This window comes from Martes martes (genome assembly GCF_963455335.1).
Source record: "Martes martes genome assembly, chromosome: 8".
NCBI lineage: Eukaryota > Metazoa > Chordata > Mammalia > Carnivora > Mustelidae > Martes > Martes martes.
In genome coordinates this window covers 73,598,951-73,616,939 of record NC_137895.1, presented here as the reverse complement: position 1 = coordinate 73,616,939, position 17,989 = coordinate 73,598,951, and the positions used below count along the sequence as shown (strand labels likewise).

The following is a 17,989-nucleotide window of genomic DNA, read 5'->3' as shown; positions in this document are numbered from 1 at the left end:
TAGGAATTTAGCCTAAGGGTTTACTCTAATACATGCCCCCAAAATAGTCCATCACAACACTGTTTACATATGTGTATGAATAAAAATGATCTATCAATAGTAGAGTACTGGTTTAAGAAAAAAGAGTATATCTAAAAAGTAAAATGCCATGTAAATTTTTTTTTTTAGAGATTTTATTTATTTGACAGGGAGAGAGGTCACAAGTAGGCAGAGAGGCAGGCAGAGAGAGAGGCAGAAGCAGGCTCCCTACTTAGCAGAGAGCCCGATGCAGGGCTTGATCCCAGGGACCTGAGATCATGAACTGAACCGAAGGTAGAGGCTTAACCCACTGAGCCACCCAGGCGCCCCAATGCCATGTAAATTTTTAAGATTGATTATAGAAATGTATAATTAATATTAGCTGTTTGTGACAAGTTGATTTGAAGATATAATTCCAAAATAGCATGACAGTATTTTGATCTGATTTTTGAAATACAGACATAATGTTTTACAGATGCTCAGAAAAATGTCTAGGTTCATGCCAAAATTAACAGGGACTCTGGATAGTGGAATTAAGTAATTTTGTCCTTCTATTCTTATCTGCATTTTTTTCTTTCATGAAAAATTAAAGTGTGTCTATTAAAGAAACAAACATTTAAAAAGTTAAATTACCAAGTATTTTTAAATGCTTATCAAAGTCTTGTTAAAAAAAAAAAACCTGAAATTTTTACTGTGCTTTACCTGTTTACAAAGCATTTTCACACATACATCAGACATGATCCTATTATTTCTGCAAAATCCTCTTCTGCAGATTATAAATCACAATCAGAAAATCTCAGAGTTAAAGTCACTGTTAAAAAAGCTAAAGTAAGGGGCGCCTGGTTGGCTCAGTGGGTTAAGCCTCTGCCTTTGGCTCAGGTCATGATCTCAGGGTCCTGGAATTGAGCCCCACATTGGGCTCTCTGCTCAGCAGGGAGCCTGCTTCCCGCCACCCCCCACTCCCACACCACCCTGCCTGGTCTGCCTCTCTGCCTACTTGTATCTCTCTGTCAAATAAATAAATAAAATCTTTTTAAAAAGAGAAAAAAGCTATCTGTACTGTCATTTGCAAATATCTTCTCCAATTCCGTGGGTTGCCTCTTTGTTTTGATGACTGTTTCTTTTGCTGTGCAGAAGCTTTTTATCTTGATGAAGTCCCAGAAGTTCATCTTTGCCTTTGTTTCCTTCGCCTTTGGAGACATATCTTGAAAGAAGTTGCTGTGGCTGATATCAAAGAGGTTACTGCCTATGTTCTCCTCGAGGATTCTGATGGATTCCTGTCTCACGTTGAGGTCTTTTATCCATTTCGAGTTTATCTTTGTGTACGGTGTAAGAGAATGGTCAAGTTTCATTCTTCTACATATAGCTGTCCAGTTTTCCCAGCACCATTTATTGAAGAGACTGTCTTTTTTCCACTGGATATTTTTTCCTGTTTTGTCAAAGATTATTTGACCATAGAGTTGAGGGTCCATATCTGGGCTCTCTACTCTGTTCCACTGGTCCATGTGTCTGTTTTTATGCCAGTACCATGCTGTCTTGGTGATCACAGCTTTGTAGTAAAGCTTGAAATCAGGTAACGTGATGCCACCAGTTTTATTTTTGTTTTTCAACATTTCCTTAGCAATTTGGGGTCTCTTCTGATTCCATACAAATTTTAGTATTATTTGCTCCAGCTCTTTGAAAAATACTGGTGGAATTTTGATTGGAATGGCATTAAAAGTATAGATTGCTCTGGGCAGTATAGACATTTTAACGATGTTTATTCTTCCCATCCAAGAGCATGGAATGGTCTTCCATCTTTTTGTGTCTTCTTCAATTTCTTTTAGGAGTGTTCTGTAGTTCCTCGAGTACAGATCTTTAACCTCTTTGGTTAGGTTTATTCCGAGGTATCTTATGGTTTTTGGTGCTATAGTAAATGGAATCGATTCTCTAATTTGTCTTTCTGTATTTTCATTGTTAGTGTATAAGAAAGCCACTGATTTCTGGACATTGACTTTGTATCCTGCTACATTACTGAATTGCTGTATGAGTTCTAGTAGTTTGGAGGTGGAGTCTTTCGGGTTTTCCATATAAAGAATCATGTCATCTGCGAAGAGAGAGAGTTTGACTTCTTCCTTGCCAATTTGGATACCTTTTATTTCTCTTTGTTGTCTGATTGCTGTTGCTAGGACTTCTAATACTATGTTGAACAAGAGTGGTGAGAGTGGGCATCCTTGTCGTGTTCCTGATCTCAATGGGAAGGCTGCAAGCTTTTTCCCATTGAGGATGATATTTGCTGTGGGTTTTTCATATATAGATTTGATGAAGTTCAGGAATGTTCCCTCTATCCCTATACTTTGAAGCGTTTTAATCAGGAACGGATGCTGGATTTTAAGGATCTATAAAGAACTCCTCAAACTCAACACACACAAAACAGATAATCATATTAAAAAATGGGCAGAAGATATGAACAGACACTTCTCCAATGAAGACATACAAATGGCTACCAGACACATGAAAAAATGTTCATCATCACTAGCCATCAGGGAGATTCAAATCAAAACCACATTGAGATACCACCTTACACCAGTTAGAATGGCCAAAATTAGCAAGACAGGAAACAACGTGCGTTGGAGAGGATGTGGAGAAAGGGGAACCCTCTTACACTGTTGGTGGGAATGCAAACTGGTGCAGCCACTTTGGAGAACAGTGTGGAGATTCCTCAGGAAATTAAAAATAGAGCTTCCCTATGACCCTGCAATTGCACTGCTGGGTATTTACCCCAAAGATACAGATGTAGTGAAAAGAAGGGCCATCTGTACCCCAATGTTTATAGCAGCAATGGCCACGGTCGCCAAACTGTGGAAAGAACCAAGATGCCCTTCAACGGATGAATGGATAAGGAAGATGTGGTCCATATACACTATGGAGTATTATGCCTCCATCAGAAAGGACGAATACCCAACTTTTGTAGCAACATGGACAGGACTGGAAGAGATTATGCTGAGTGAAATAAGTCAAACAGAGAAAGTCAAGTATCATATGGTTTCACTTATTGGTGGAGCATAACAAATAATATAGAGGACAAGGGTAGATGGAGAGGAGAAGGGAGTTGAGGGAAATTGGAAGGGGAGGTGAACCATGAGAGACTATGGACTCTGAAAAACAACCTGAGGGTTTTGAAGGGGCGGGGTGGGAGGGTGGGGGAACCAGGTGGTGGGTATTAGGGAGGGCACAGATTGCATGGAGCACTGGGTGTGGTGAAAAAACAATGAATACTGTTACGCTGAAAATAAATAAAAAATTGGAAAAAAAAAAAAAAAAGAGAAAAAAGCTAAAGTAACCCAGCAGGTCAGGTAACCAAATCCACAGAGAAATTTACTTACAGTTCTGAAGTTTCAATATATTTTGCAGTTCCTTCAATAGTGTTACAATATTCTGTGGCGAATTTGGTAATAAGTTGGAGTAAAGTAGCACTTTTATCATCCACAGGTTCACCATAGCTATTTAGGAGAGACTGATACTGAGCAGCTAGAACATTTATTCTTGTTTTCAACTCTGGTAAGCAATCTCTGATGTGATGCATCAATAACCTAATAAAAGGTTAGAAAGAAATGATTTTAAAGTAAAACTATATTTTGAAGACCCAAACAAGTCAAATTTTTAAAATGCCAATAATGGTAAAAGCTGTCAAATAATTTGTCCTGCCAGGAAATAATGCAATCTTAGGCTAGAAGTAAATACTTACTGAAAAAAAATGACATGAACAAAGACAACTTGGTTAACACTTTTTAAACTTGCCTTCAACCCACCAAAATGTTCTCTTTGCTAGAGAACTAAATATAAATTGAAAAAATTTTGATTTCTGACTTCTCTTTTACAATAAGTACTTAGCACAGTGAAAAATCAATCTTACTAAGATCCAAGTCTATCAGCCTTTATTTAGGGAATAAGATAAAAGAGAAAACAGCTTTCATTTCAGTCATTTATAAATTATCTAGAAAGGTTTTCCAGTCCCTGTACCATAAGTGGGTATTAAGGATTCAAGGTATATACTTTAAATTCTTTTTATGAATAAGAACAGAAGATATCCATTTAAAGTAAGAATTGTTTATGTGAAAATTATACATTTTAATTTAGTTCCTAAAATCCCAAGTGGAAATTAAATCATCTATCTAGTTCTATTACCAAAAGTAAATTGACTGTCAAGAACTTCATAATTAAGACATTTTAAAAATTCCCTTGAGCATTCCTAGAATACATAATTTAATGCCAACTACCCAAATTAAAAGAAGACATCTACATTTTACTACATTTTAAGGACCTACTGTACAAGAAACAAAACCTGAAACTGTACAAACAAGAATGTTATGAAAATATAAGGAACTAAAAAATCAGAGTTTTCGGACACCTACTGGCAAAACAAAAGAACCTCATTTTCCAAGAGTAAAAATGTTACCTGTTTAGAGTCCTAGCAAGATACTTTGTTCCATTTCTATTAGCCAGAGATGGGTATTTCTTTTGAAGAAATGCATATTCATCTCTGATTGAATCAGTTACACTCTTCTTATTGTTAATGTCCAGCTGGCTCCTAAGGTTGAAAAATAACAAACTGTTTAATTAAAAGTCAACTGTGTCCTCTGCATACCTTAGATGATGATGGTAGCACCAGACACTGTAGTAATGCCTGATATGGACTGTGTTATCTAATTCTTGTAATAATTCTATGCAGTAGGTATTGGCCCATTTTACAGCAAAGGATGCAAGGCTCAGGGACATTAACCGACCCAGGGTTACATGTTAAGCACTTCCACCAAGAGTCAATCTTTGACTTGTAATACCTGAATAGTTTATGCCTCACTGGTACCATTAACTATGGTCAAAAGCAGTACTCTAAAGTAACAGGGATAGACAAGTAAAAAAAAAAGTATGACTATGACAACCAGCTGTGTATTTTACCCATATACAGACAACTAATTTCTACCAAAAATAATTACTTAAAGAGCAGTCATTTACAAATGCAACAGTTTTATACCATGAAAAGAGAGTGGAGGATTAAAAAAAAACTGAAGTACTGGTGACGTAGGACATACGAATAAAGCAGACACTGTAAAGGGTCTTCGGTATCACTTAGTAAAAACATTTTCATTTAGAAAAGGCCTGCGACCCAGGTGTCATTTAAATCCACGTTACATATCTAGTTTATGGACAAACTAGGAGTAGAACCCAGATCTCCTATTAATTTCAGTGCTTCCTACTTTATAAAGGCTTTCGACTAAGAGAGATCTTATTTGAAATCTGCTTTCACCATGTGACTTTGGTAGATGTATAACTTGAGTCTTCTGATTATAAAATAAGTATCAATCCCTACCTCACAGAGATGTTGTAAAGGTTCAAAGAGATACCATGTGCAAACTGCTCACAGGAGAGGGTCTAACGCATAATTAGACACTCAACAGTAGTTTCCTTTCCACAATTACTGACACCAGCTATTTATAATTAGGACCTTTAATAAAATTTCTCCAAGTCACATCCTGGCAATTATGATGGATCACTAATGCCAGAGATGTTAAACAAATTTATTAAAATCCTTCCACCATATTAACAAACTTTTTCTTAATCATGTGCAAATTAAATACATTTTTCTTTCATTATCCAGTGCACTCCTCGTCTATAACATAATAGGCAGGAATTTTTTAAGCCTGGCTATTAAATTTTCGTCCCATTTTATGGACTGCTTACTTTAAAAACACTTTCCATTACAAATGCCCACAGGAGGCTTTAGTGAATCTCTTTTCTTCCTTTACAGCAATGAATTCCTAGCAATACCAAGATTATAGTAAAAGGGGAAAAGAGGAATAATATCACATTTTAAAATGCTTTTAAAAATTCAGATTTGCTTTGAAATGGGAATGCTGCAATTCTTATTCTATTCTTGATTTCTAACCTGTTAACTACTCCAATTATTCCAAGTTTGACTGGTATAACTCTTCCCATCAGTACATCCATGGCATCAGTACCCGCATCCATAAGGTCAAGTTTAGTGATTACAGCTAAGGTTCTGCGACCTGGCAAATGCAAAAAAAAGAAAAGAAAATGATCCATTAAATAAGCTATTAGGTATTAATAAAGAAAAACCCTCATCTATAATCTCTCCTTAACATTACCTCTCATCATTTTGGTAATGCTTTTCTAACCTTTGCTGACAAATACTTTTTAAAAGCTAATTTTAGGGGCACCTGGGTGGCTCAGTCGTTAAGTGTCTGCCTTCAGCTCAGGTCAGGATCCCAGGGTTCTGGGATCGAGCCCTGCATCAGGCTCCCTGTTTGGTGGGAAGCCTGTTTCTCCCTCTGCCTGCCAGTCCCCCTGCTTGTGTTCCCTCTCTCGCTGTGTCTGTCAAATAAATAAAAGTAAAAAGATAAATAAATAAATACATACATACATACATACATACTAATTTTAGGGACACCTGGGTGGCTCAGTCAAGTCATGATCTCAGGGTCATGAGATCAAGCCCCTTGTCAAGACTCCAGGCTCAGTGGGGAGTCTGCTCGTCCCTCTCCTCTGTCTTCCTGCTCCCTTCCTCCCTCCCTCCCACTCTCAAATACATAAATAAAATCTTTAAAAAGAAAAAAAAAGGGTCACATGCTCTATTGACTGAGCCAGCCAGGTGCCCCTAGGGCTTATCTTTTAATCTAAAATGATGTGAGATTAAAATTTCTTAAAAACTTGAAATTAAAAAGAAGAAAAACTTTATAAAGTTACTGTTATGGTCATTTTAATTAGCAGTTTTAGCATTAACTTTTCCTACCAAATTTTTACTTCAAAGCAGGAAAAAAGAAACATGACACAGCTCACAGAACCTCCAAATACTCAGGGAAAAAAAATTAGCTCCTGTATGGGGCAAAGCTACATTTATCAGCAGCAATAAGAACTACTCACCTACAAGCTGCCATTTTATATATACTAAGAGATGCACACCACAGCATAAGTCAAATCCCATAAACTGAACCACAGTATGAACTAAATTAGGTTTATGAACATAATCCTTGGGGTTATGAATGCTTCATAAAAGGATTTTACCTTTATTTCTAAGAATTTCCTCTGCCTTGTCTAAATGTTTCCTACCTCTGCAGAATATAGATACCACAATTTTCTACTATACCATAATAATCTACAATGATTACCTTTTATGATACCTATTCTTAGAAGTCAGCCATCCAAAAATCTAAATCATTTTATTTACATAAAACAAACCCTCTTTGCAAAACCCGTTATAATTTAAAAATCATTAGGCAACCATTACAAATATGGACATTATGTAAAGTGTTTTTGCCTTGACTATACAGGAACTAACCCATTAAAACTTTATTTCCATTAGAATTTCTATTTGTAATTATAAGCAAAACAGGAACACATTATTTTTTAAATCTGTATTAACAGCTAGAAAAATTACTTTTAAAAATAAATTTTCCTTTCTTGAGGGTAGATTTACCACTTTTAACCAACTATCTCATTCGATATTAACATCTGTCCTTACCATCTGGATCTACCTCTCTTGAAATCTTAAGTGCCTCTGATGTTGCCATATCTGTATTAGCAGCAGTGACAGCAAGGATGATGGAATTTGGATTACTGATGAACCGAAGAATGAGCTCTCTGATTTGAAGCTCAATATCCTTAGGTTGATCACCTACAGGCACCTGAACCAAACAGAGATGAGCAAGGAACTAATAATAAAAACCGACTCAGCTTCCCCCACCCCCATTTAATCTACAGAATATAGGTAATACTCCATTCACAGATAGATAAAATGAAGAAAGAATATAAACTGAAAAAATAAAATAAATAAAATTTAAAAAGAGTATACTACTAGTATACTAGTAAGGAAAGAATATACACTGAAAAAATAAATAAAATTAAAAAAGAGTATACTACTAGTAGTGGAATATATGAATTTGGTGGTATGTGAAAGTCACAAAATGCACCTCTTGCAAATATCAAGTTTACCAAGTAAAGGACTGGTCAATGATAACTATATAGAGACAAATTCATTTGTTCATTCAATTAACAAGTATTTATTGGCAGCCTACTCTATTTCAGGCACTGTTCTACATCATATATGTCACAGTAGTGATTAAAAAAAGACTGAAATTCCTGTTTTCACAGAGTTTATATTTTAGTGATGAGAAGTAGACAATAAGCAAATATATATATATATATATATAGTATCCAGGTGGTGGTAGAACTATAGAAAAAATTAAGCAGAACAAGAAGCTAGGGAATGATTAGAGAAGATTATACTTTTAAATAAATAGGATTATGCTTTTAAATAGAGTAAAGAGGGAAGAAGTCACTCAGATAATGATATTCAAGAGAATGAGCAGACAGGGGGAACCTGCTTCTCCCTCTGCCTGCTGCTGCCTCTGCTTGTGTTTGTTTTTTCTCTGACAAATAAATAAATAAAATATTTTTTAAAAATAAAGTAATTTTAAAAAAGAGAATGAGCAGGAACTGAAGCCAGTAAGGGAGAGGTACACACAGATATCTGGGGGAAGAATATTCCAGCAGAATGAACAGTAAGGGCTGAAAACTAGAGCAGAAGGAGTTAGAAGAACAGGGATACTTTCACTTTTAAGAACTTAAGCTTTGGGGCGCCTGGTGGCTCAGTGGGTTAAAGCCTCTGCCTTCGGCTCAGCTCATGATCCCAGGGTTCTGGAATCGAGCCCCGCATGGGCTCTCTGCTCAGCAGGGAGCCTGCTTCCTCCTCTCTCTCTGCCTGCCTCTCCGCCTACTTGTGACCTCTGCCTGTCAAATAAATAAATAAAATCTTTAAAAAAAAAAATAAATAACTTAAGCTTTTACTGTGAATGAAATGATAAACCACTGGCGAGATTTTGAGCAAAGGAATGACACAATCTAATTTCCACCTTAATAGTATCATTCTGGCTGCTTACTTAACAGATTATGAGGAAGACCTATTAGGAGGTCATTGCAGTAATCAAGCTGACAGGGTAGTGGCTAGATCAGGATGGTAGCTATAAATTTGTAAGATATAGTGGAGTTCTGTATATATTTTAAATATAAGAAGAGCCGAAAGAAGATCTTCTGAGAAAGTAGGGTGTGGAATAAAGAGTGTCAAGGATGACTACAAACTTTTTGGCTAAGCAACTAATAGGAAAGACTTGTCAATTATTGAAGTAGGGGAGACTACAGAATGATGGAGTAAGGTTGAGGGACAGGTCAGCAATTTAGCATAAGACACATCAGTTTGAAATGCCTATTAGACACTTTAGCGTACATGTCAAATAGACAGTTGGATATGTGAGTCTGGAGGTGTTTACATGCTGTCAGCAAACAGACACTCAGGTATTTAAAGCCATAGTTTGGATGAAATCATCAAGAGGGGTTAAGTGTACCCAACTGACAAGAGGTCTAAAAACAGCTCTGAGGCACTCACTCTGGAGACAATGGGAGGAAAGAAACCAGCAAAAAAAAGAGAAGGAATGGTCAGTGAGACTGGAGAGAAACCTGGTATCCTGGAAGCAAAGTAAAGAAAGTGTTTCAAGGAGAAGGGAATGGAGCTAATAGACCAAGCTGACTGGGGAAAAAAGAAAGCTGACTATTCTCATACGAAGTCAAGCAAAAACCACCACAACTGAAAACAAACATGACCAAATCCACAATGAGTAACAACTAATCTTTACCTTGGTCATTCCTGGCAAATCCACAAGTGTCAGATTGACAACATTGGGTGAAAAAATCTTAAGATGAATTGGCTCAGGGCTTACTCCCTAAAAATAAGTTTTAAAATACCATGTTAAAATCACATTAAAATTTAGGTGAAATATAAATACTAAAGTACACCACATTTCAAGTAGACACATTTCACTAGACGTTTTTACATATGAACTGAACCATAAACATTTCAGTAATCAAAACCTGATGAAACACATAGCAAGTAAGACAGACAGCCGCATAGCAGGTGATAATTTTATCCAATCCTATACATTAATATACAAAATTTATTTCCCCTGCATTACTTCACATGCTTTTCTCTTGATTCTAAATAGACACAACTTCTTAAATATGTTTAATAGACTTAGTGCTGAACAAAAAGAAAACTGTATCACTATCCAAATTTCCAAGGTTCTGGAGTAGACAGTGAGGCATGGTATAACAAGTTATCCAAATCAACTTGGCTCCTAATCTTTGAATAAGAAGTAGCAAAAGTGTGTATTTTAAGAGATTCCCTGGAAAATTTACCCATATCTTCAGATCTCTGAATTCAGGTAGAGAGAATTTCGATAGTGAGAGATACCTCTATTTTCTCTCCAGACTGAGATTATTATCCAGATCGCCTTCTCCTCAGCACTGGCCCTCTACAAGTTTTAAAGCTGAGCCAGCTATATGTAAAAAGGCACACAGAAAATGTACGTAACTTCTCTTTGCACATGCCCTGTCCTTCTTTATCCTTGAAAACGTCCTCTCATCTTACCTACACCTTGTATCTTCTTTCATTAACCCAATGAAAATTCTAATTTCCCAGAAGGCTTTTTTGGAACATCTTTTACTCTGAGTTCTATTAGATTACTCCAAACTACTTTTCTATTTCAAACACACCAATGTTCCAAAGTCATATGCTGATACTCAGCATACCTACTCAGGTATGTGTACTTCTCAGGTATTCCCTTTCATGTCCAGTACAAAGTTTTGCTCAAATGCCTTTAAAATTCCAATCTCACATATTTTAAATCCTTCAGGGCTTTATGTTAGGCATAGGAATTCATTTAGATATTTATACATATAAAATTACTTACATAAGATCAAAGTATCATTTACTTCATTACAAACATGACTTAGGAAAGGAGAGACTTTTCACAGATTTGGGGGTAGGGGACTTCTCATCCTTTGGACACTGTGGGTAAGAAAACCTGCTAGGTAAGTATATCACATCCCCACCATAAATTAAACATCTAATTGGTATATAGACTCAATCCTTCATGACATTCAGTTTAGTGTAACTAAAACTTTCCCTTCTGAAAGGAAAGTAGAGGATGTAGTCACATCCACTCTAAATTCTAGCCCTATGTAAAATTTCTATTTTAGTATATGTGCTGCCAAAGCAAGCACTGTAAAATTCCTAAATTCAGTAAATCCATGGGAATGCAGCAAAGAATTCAGACTGGTATTATGATTAACAACATCCCCAAAGTCAAAATTATCCCCGATACAATTACAGGACTAAGGACAAGATAATCTAGTCCCTTACCACTTTTTCTGCTTCTATACAACATATTACTAGAAATTCAAGAAAGTATGGTAGCAGCAGCAGCAGCAACTCAAAGGTTACCAGTTTAATAATGAAGAAAGCTTAGTTGGTCAGAGAGATAAATATCCTGACTAGGCATAAAGAACTGATATGGCTCCCAAAATGCCTTTTTGTCAGGACAACCTCTCCAGCACAGCATCTGGGAGATAAAAGGGCTCAATGAATATTTGTTGAATATTAATACTGGGCTAGGGCCCACTTGTGGGATTAAATGGCCTCTGGATAATACAAGAATGGAGGTTTAAAAAATTTTTTTAAGGAAGGGAAGAGAGAGAAAGTTAGCAAGAATAAACAAGGAGAGAAAACAGAGGCATTTACAGGAAGCAGTGATAGTGCCTGGTGTCAAGATTAATGGCATATTGGATACCTAATCTAGTTTAAATTCTCACAGTATTAGAAAACAGGAAAACAATGCAGTAGTTAATGTTAGTTTTTAATTTCACTGAAAAAAACCTCTCTGCTTTCCTAAGTGAATCTAGCCTTACTCAGGTAAGAAAGAGAGCTCTTCAAAATCTCAGAAGTTACATAATCCCTCTTGAGTTAGAGTACAGTCTATCAGAAGAAGATAACTTATTGTAGCAGTATTAAATAGAAAAATTATACAAGTGGTATGTACATCATAAGATCAAGAATAAACACCTAAATGAAATATCTTATATTATATATAAGCTCTAAGAAACAAATGGGATTTTAAGTAAGGTTTTTATATATTTGTGAAAACCTCCATTAGTTTCAAATACCAGGACTATGAATTTACAATGCCCATCATACATTATATACAGAATAGTCTCAATGAGGGGCACCTGGGTGGCTTAGTCATTAAGCATCTGCCTTCAGCTCAGGTCATGATCCCAGGGTCCTAGGATTGAGCCCCGCATCAGGCTCCCTGCTCAGCGGGTGGAAGGCTCTTTTTCCCTCTCCCACTCCCCCTGCTTGTATTCCCTCTCTCGCTGTGTCTCTGTCAAATAAATAAATAAAATCTAAAAAAAAAAAAAAAGAAGAAGAAGAAGAATCTCAATGATATATTTACTGACATTTACATGTTCCAGCTCTAAAAGATGCCTACCTTATTATTTCCTGAAATCCTTTCTGTTTCATTTTCAATTTCTTGTCGAATTTCATCAAAATCCGTGTAAAGCTAGAAATTATTGAAACAAAAAGTACAACACTCATAGCAAGATCAAGTTTTTAAGTGAGGGGTTAATAAATTTCAAAGAAGTCTATGAGTATGCTTCACAGAATTAGAAAATTCTAACATAAACACATATTTTCTGAGCCAAGGAGTTTTATATGAGTTTTTCAAAGCTGCCTGATCCCACAACAGTTAATTTCCAAATTACAATAAAGCTCAACTTAATGTGTTTTCCAAATAAACTGTTATGGTTAGAAATGTTACTAAGGGAAGATTTACTTTACAAGGAACAGTGGCTTCAAGGTAATATACCACACCACCAATGATAAGAAACTAAATTACCAAGTACTTGTAAATTTTTCAAAAATGTTATTTCTTCATAATATTCTTGTGTGATCAATTACCTTATTTTTGGTGTGAAGAAATTTACCCCATTCTTCTGCTTCAACCCCTGAAAAAGAAAAACTCCATTTATTGGAAACTATGGGAATTACCTTTTTATCTCAGGAGTTCAAAAAGACAACATAGTTATCACTTGTGTCTATTTTGCCACTGACAAGCAGTATTTTAAGATCTTCTAAATTGTACTTTCATATTTAAAAACTGTATCCTGTATTTCAAGAAGTGACTATTTTCAGTTACTCACAGGTCTTCCTTTTGAAATCTAGATTCTACAAATAAAATTGTTCACTTCATATTTTGTATGTAACTATATCATAGCAAAAGTATATGCTTTGTTTTTAAGTTATCTTATACATAAGCAGTTAATATAATGAAAGTAACTCAAGCAAATGGCTAAAAGAAGAAAAACTAAATCCTACTGAGTAATGTGAAAAGCACACATAATAGGTTTACACACATAAGGTAAAAGTTTGCAATATGTGAATGAAATAGCTATTAAATCCACTTTTTTTAAATTTGGTTTCCTACTGGCTACCTATAAGTTACAACTTGGTGTTCCTTTAAAGAGCTCCGTCAGTAGTGCATTCTGTGATTCATATGCATTTTCAAGGTAAATGTTCCCCCCTTGGAAGTGAACGTTAGAAAGAAATGAAATGAGTGTGTGTTGGGTAGGAGGGTGGGACAGATGACTCTGGCATAACTATTGTAGAGATGCTACTCTCTATGAAGTTTTCCAGTAATAGGTCTGTTCTTCCTGCACTTGCTGAAAAAAAAGAAAAATATATTCACTGTAGGCACTGTTTCAAGTGGTCTAAATCTTGGCGAGCAAGTTTTATTCTAGTTTTCTCAGAGAAACTAGATGTGTTTACTTGTACAAAGCTAACCTAACTGCCTTCCCTAAGCACAGCTATTTTGCTTTCACCAAATATAGAGTTTTAAATGTCTTAATGAGTTTATGAATAATGCATTATCAGTCACTGAAATCAAAATAAAAATGACTGAAAGATTTTCAAATAAATATTGAAGAAAAACTTATTTCTTTGGTGGAAATAAGGCAAATAAAACTGGATCCTTTTTGCAAGTAAAATGCTCACCTACTTGAAGTTTAGTACCTTCTTCCAAGAAGTCTCATTGGAGGACAGGAGTAATCTAGGTGAACAGAACTCACAGAGGCAAGTACTACATACCAAAGGGGTGTTTTTAATTTACCTTATCATATACAAGAGGCCTGGCTTAACAAGCATGTTTTTAAAAATAAAAATAAAATAAATTACATTCACCACCAAAAAAAGCCTGTATTCTGATGCAATGCCAAGAGGTAACGAGAACCACCTGCAATCAATGTGGATAGGCAAATAAAAATGGAAGAAAAATAATGCACACAGCCTGTAAGAGTACATAAGCACACATGCAGGCATACTAGAAAAAGAAGGGCCAAAAACAAATGGATAAAGGAAACCTTTAGAAAGGTGTCTTGAGTTTTTCCATGTAGCAGGGTCTGTAGTTAAAGAGAAACAGCACAGAATGAGAAGTTTAGTGCTTATCCCTAATATTTTAAACCTTTTTAAAAAATCAAATGTGCAGAAACCTGAACACATTTCAAATGCACACAGCATTCAATTATTCAAACTTTACAACTGTAATTCCACTACAATTAATTGTAATTAAAGGGATGTAGAGACTTTAAGTGATATAAATGAAGCATACTATGTGTCATAACTTACTGTTATTTTCCATTACAACTAATTGTGTTACCTCTGGTTTCTAGTTCTAACACAACTGGATTAAAATTAATTCACTCTTCAAAAATTTGCCTTAAAGATACTTGATATGATATACTTGAAATATACTTGAAATGATATACTTGATATCTATGACTATGAGAGAAGATAAATGGCCTGGTACAAAAAAATCTACAAAGCATACCCAATGCATCTTTCAACGCCTCGAAAGTAAATATATACAAGTATTTACCCTATTCACAAAGATTGAGCTATGTAAGGGATTATTATGTTCTTTGAAATATATACTGAATTTAAAAGAACACAAACAATTTTGGTCTTTAATCAGCATGCTACTTCTGGATTTTGCCTAAAAAGAAATCTGAGGAGAGCTTGATTTACTTCTTAAAATATATGAAAGATAATCATGAAGTTCAAAGTTCAAACTAAACCACCATCTTACTCTAAAACAGCATGAATATGTTTTTGGTAAGATTTTTTTCAGAAAATTCTTTTACATTGGCAAAAGGGGGTGCAAGCTAAGAAATTCTATACATTGACACCTCAATTATCCTGTCTGGTTGGCAGAATGAAGGATTCAACATAGAATAAAATTTCCTGATAACTAAATTATGCCTATTAAACATTTAAATACTTTATTTTAGTCAGTTTTGATGGACCTGTATCTAAAATGGATTATACTACTCCAAGTCATCCTAAAGTACACTGCTCTTAAACAAACCTATTATTGATAACGTAGGCCTCTCTTATATAACAAAGCCCTCTGAGGCTATAAATCTCTATACAAAATGGTTAGAGACTGATTTTTTCTTTTTTGAATGTTCCATCTGGTTATGTTTTCCTCCCTTTCTCCTCTCTGGTTGTCAGACTGGAGGAAGTTCATACTCTTGTGGCTAACTAATTGTTTATCTGCTTCATTGTTTCTGATTTTCTCTGGGTTACAATGATTTATGACAAGGTAGACTGTTCATCCTGAGGATAAAGAGGCTCTGGTGAGACACTAAGGAACTATGCTAGTTATTAAGAGGACATATGAAATTTAATACTCAAAACTTATTTAATGTATTTTGTGTTCTGGGTAGCTGAGTTGTCATTTTAAGTGAGGTTTTACGTTTTATATAAAATATAAGCACTAAGCTTTGAAAAAAATATATATATATAGGTTAAATTATGCAGATCTGCTGACCACCACCAAGAAGAGACACACCAACAAAATACAATGAACATAAAAGCAGAGATACTGAGGAACTGACACTTCTGTAGCTGAAATGTACACCCTTTTCTCAAAACACTGCCCAGTTCTGCAAACAGTTTCTGAGGCACGATATCTATCATCTGACCTTTTCATGGTGACTGAAAAAAATAAAAAGTTAAAAGAAAGAGACCTAATTAATGCCATATGGTTCCTTAAAGTCTTAGTTTAAGGTATTTGGTTGATTTGAAGACATAACTTAGAGGGAATGAAATTTTAAGTGTTATTCTATATATATGAAGCTGAACCATAGGTTACTCCAAAATGACTAAGTTCAAGGCTCTGAATTTCAATAATACAGAAATATTACAGAAATGCAAAGTGATGAATAATATATCAAGACATTACCTAATATAATTAAGAGGCTCTTACATATCCTCTGGCAATTTATCCAAAAATATTACTTGTTAACACCTACAACATCATTAACCTGCTTCAGGTTAACCTTGATTAACTTTCTACATCACAATAGGGTTTTTTTTTACTTCCTTAAAAAAAAAATCAGGCTATCATCACCAACGCTCCTATAATAATGGAAAAATAAAATACAAATTAAAGTAACTTTAATTTCATCAATACTATCATCCCTTCTTAGATCAGAATCTAAGAAATAGAATGAAAGTGCACTGAAAACAGATCTCTGCAGAAAAGTAACAAACATGGTACACTGCTGCAAATGTATTCATTAGAGCATTTTACAGTTTTATAAATAAGACAGAAAGTCTGAGCTAAACACTGAAGAAGATAAAATATATTATTTGCCTCAAACATTCCAACCTCACTAATATAAATAGGACATATACTTAGTAAGCAATTTAATACCCATTTATAGACCTAGCATTTCTCAAAATATTTTCAGTTTAACCAAAGAAGGACTGAAATAAAGGACAGTGTATACTTTCTTATCTTAATACTCCACATTTACTATTGCAGGAATGGGTGGATCTGAAAAATCAGAATAGTATGTGCTATGCAGGCAAGCCTTGGCAAGAGAAAGATAGCAAAAAAAATAAAAATAAAATAATCAAACTCTTTCTAAAAATAGCATTTTATTAGCTTAAAGGGCAAAAGATTCAAAATTAGCAAGTACATGGTAAGACCAGAAAAGGGAAGGTGAGGTAACACTGCTGTATTGAAAAGCAAAGTCATTTTAATTGTATTTAAAATCTTTGAACTAAAACCTAGATTAAGTTTCTAAATCAAAGTTAAAAAATAAAAACATTGTTTTAAACACTAGGGAAAAAAACTTACTAAAACACTCCAAAAGACACAAAAACTTTTTCTTTAAAATAACTGATTCCTATTTACCCAGTACCTCACTAAATCCTCCCTAAGCATTAATGACAGCTTACTAATAAGGGGAATTACCGAAAAGGTACTATTCCAAACAAATCTACTCACAGTCCTCAAAAAAACAAAACTTACTCTTTTTTCACAAGAGAAATGATGCATTCCACTTTTCTTTACAGGACTCCTGCTTTTGTTATAGCCACTGATTTGTCTAATCTAAATTCATGTATTTTTAAGCAAATTTTTCAAGCAAAAATGAAGAATTTTTAAACAATTTTCATTTCAATTCTAAAATTTACCATTTTCTTCTCCTGTTGTTTTTCGCTTATCTTCGGGTGAAACATGGACTAGTTGCAGAATGAGAGGTCTCCGGGTGACAATACCAGTGCCTCTGGGAAGCAGGTCCCTCCCCACTAGGCTTTCTAGCACTGAGCTCTTTCCACTGCTCTGAAAACAAAATACACAAGAGCAAAATTAGTTTCTCCACAGAGAGTGTTGGGGGGCGGGGGAGCAGGCAGAGGGAGAGGGAGAAACAGGTTCCCCGCTAAGCAGAGAGCCCAACACAAAGCTCAATCCCAGGACGCTGGGATCATGACCCAAGCCAAGGCAGATGCTTAACCAACTGAGTCACCCAGGTGCCCCCCTACAGATTTTTTTTATAACTCAATAAAACTATACTAACAAAGCACCATACAAAGAAATTAAAGGAAAAATTATTGCAAAAATGTTGAAATAAAATTAAAGTTTAGTTACATTTTCTATTATATGAGCTTTATTTCTTTATAATTAAAAAAAGAGAATATTAAAATTCCACTCTCAGGGCACCTGGGTAGCTCAGTCAT

General features: G+C 35.1%; 2 protein-coding genes across 9 annotated transcripts in view; one reads left to right on the top strand and one right to left on the bottom strand.

Annotated features, from left to right (window-relative positions):
• YARS2 (tyrosyl-tRNA synthetase 2) overlaps positions 1-2,108 on the top strand; it is a 36,823-nt gene extending 34,715 nt beyond the window's left edge. The window contains exon 6 of the transcript XR_013967271.1: positions 1,153-2,108. The gene's annotated coding sequence lies outside the window, so the exon portion shown is untranslated. The remainder of the gene's footprint in view (positions 1-1,152) is intronic.
• Positions 1-17,989, bottom strand: part of DNM1L (dynamin 1 like) — a 53,586-nt gene that overhangs the window by 15,015 nt on the left and 20,582 nt on the right. For 4 of the 8 annotated variants that reach the window (XM_080811449.1, XM_080811444.1, XM_080811445.1 and 1 more), the window contains exons 2-10: positions 17,447-17,594; positions 14,323-14,361; positions 12,866-12,912; positions 12,396-12,467; positions 9,705-9,791; positions 7,538-7,700; positions 5,945-6,065; positions 4,457-4,588; positions 3,384-3,590 (exon numbers count right to left, since the gene is read on the bottom strand). In XM_080811449.1, coding sequence (XP_080667575.1) covers positions 3,384-3,590; positions 4,457-4,588; positions 5,945-6,065; positions 7,538-7,700; positions 9,705-9,791; positions 12,396-12,467; positions 12,866-12,912; positions 14,323-14,361; positions 17,447-17,594 — 1,016 coding nt within the window. The remainder of the gene's footprint in view (positions 1-3,383; positions 3,591-4,456; positions 4,589-5,944; positions 6,066-7,537; positions 7,701-9,704; positions 9,792-12,395; positions 12,468-12,865; positions 12,913-14,322; positions 14,362-17,446; positions 17,595-17,989) is intronic. The other 4 variants (XM_080811451.1, XM_080811447.1, XM_080811446.1 and 1 more) reach the window with 1 other exon arrangement.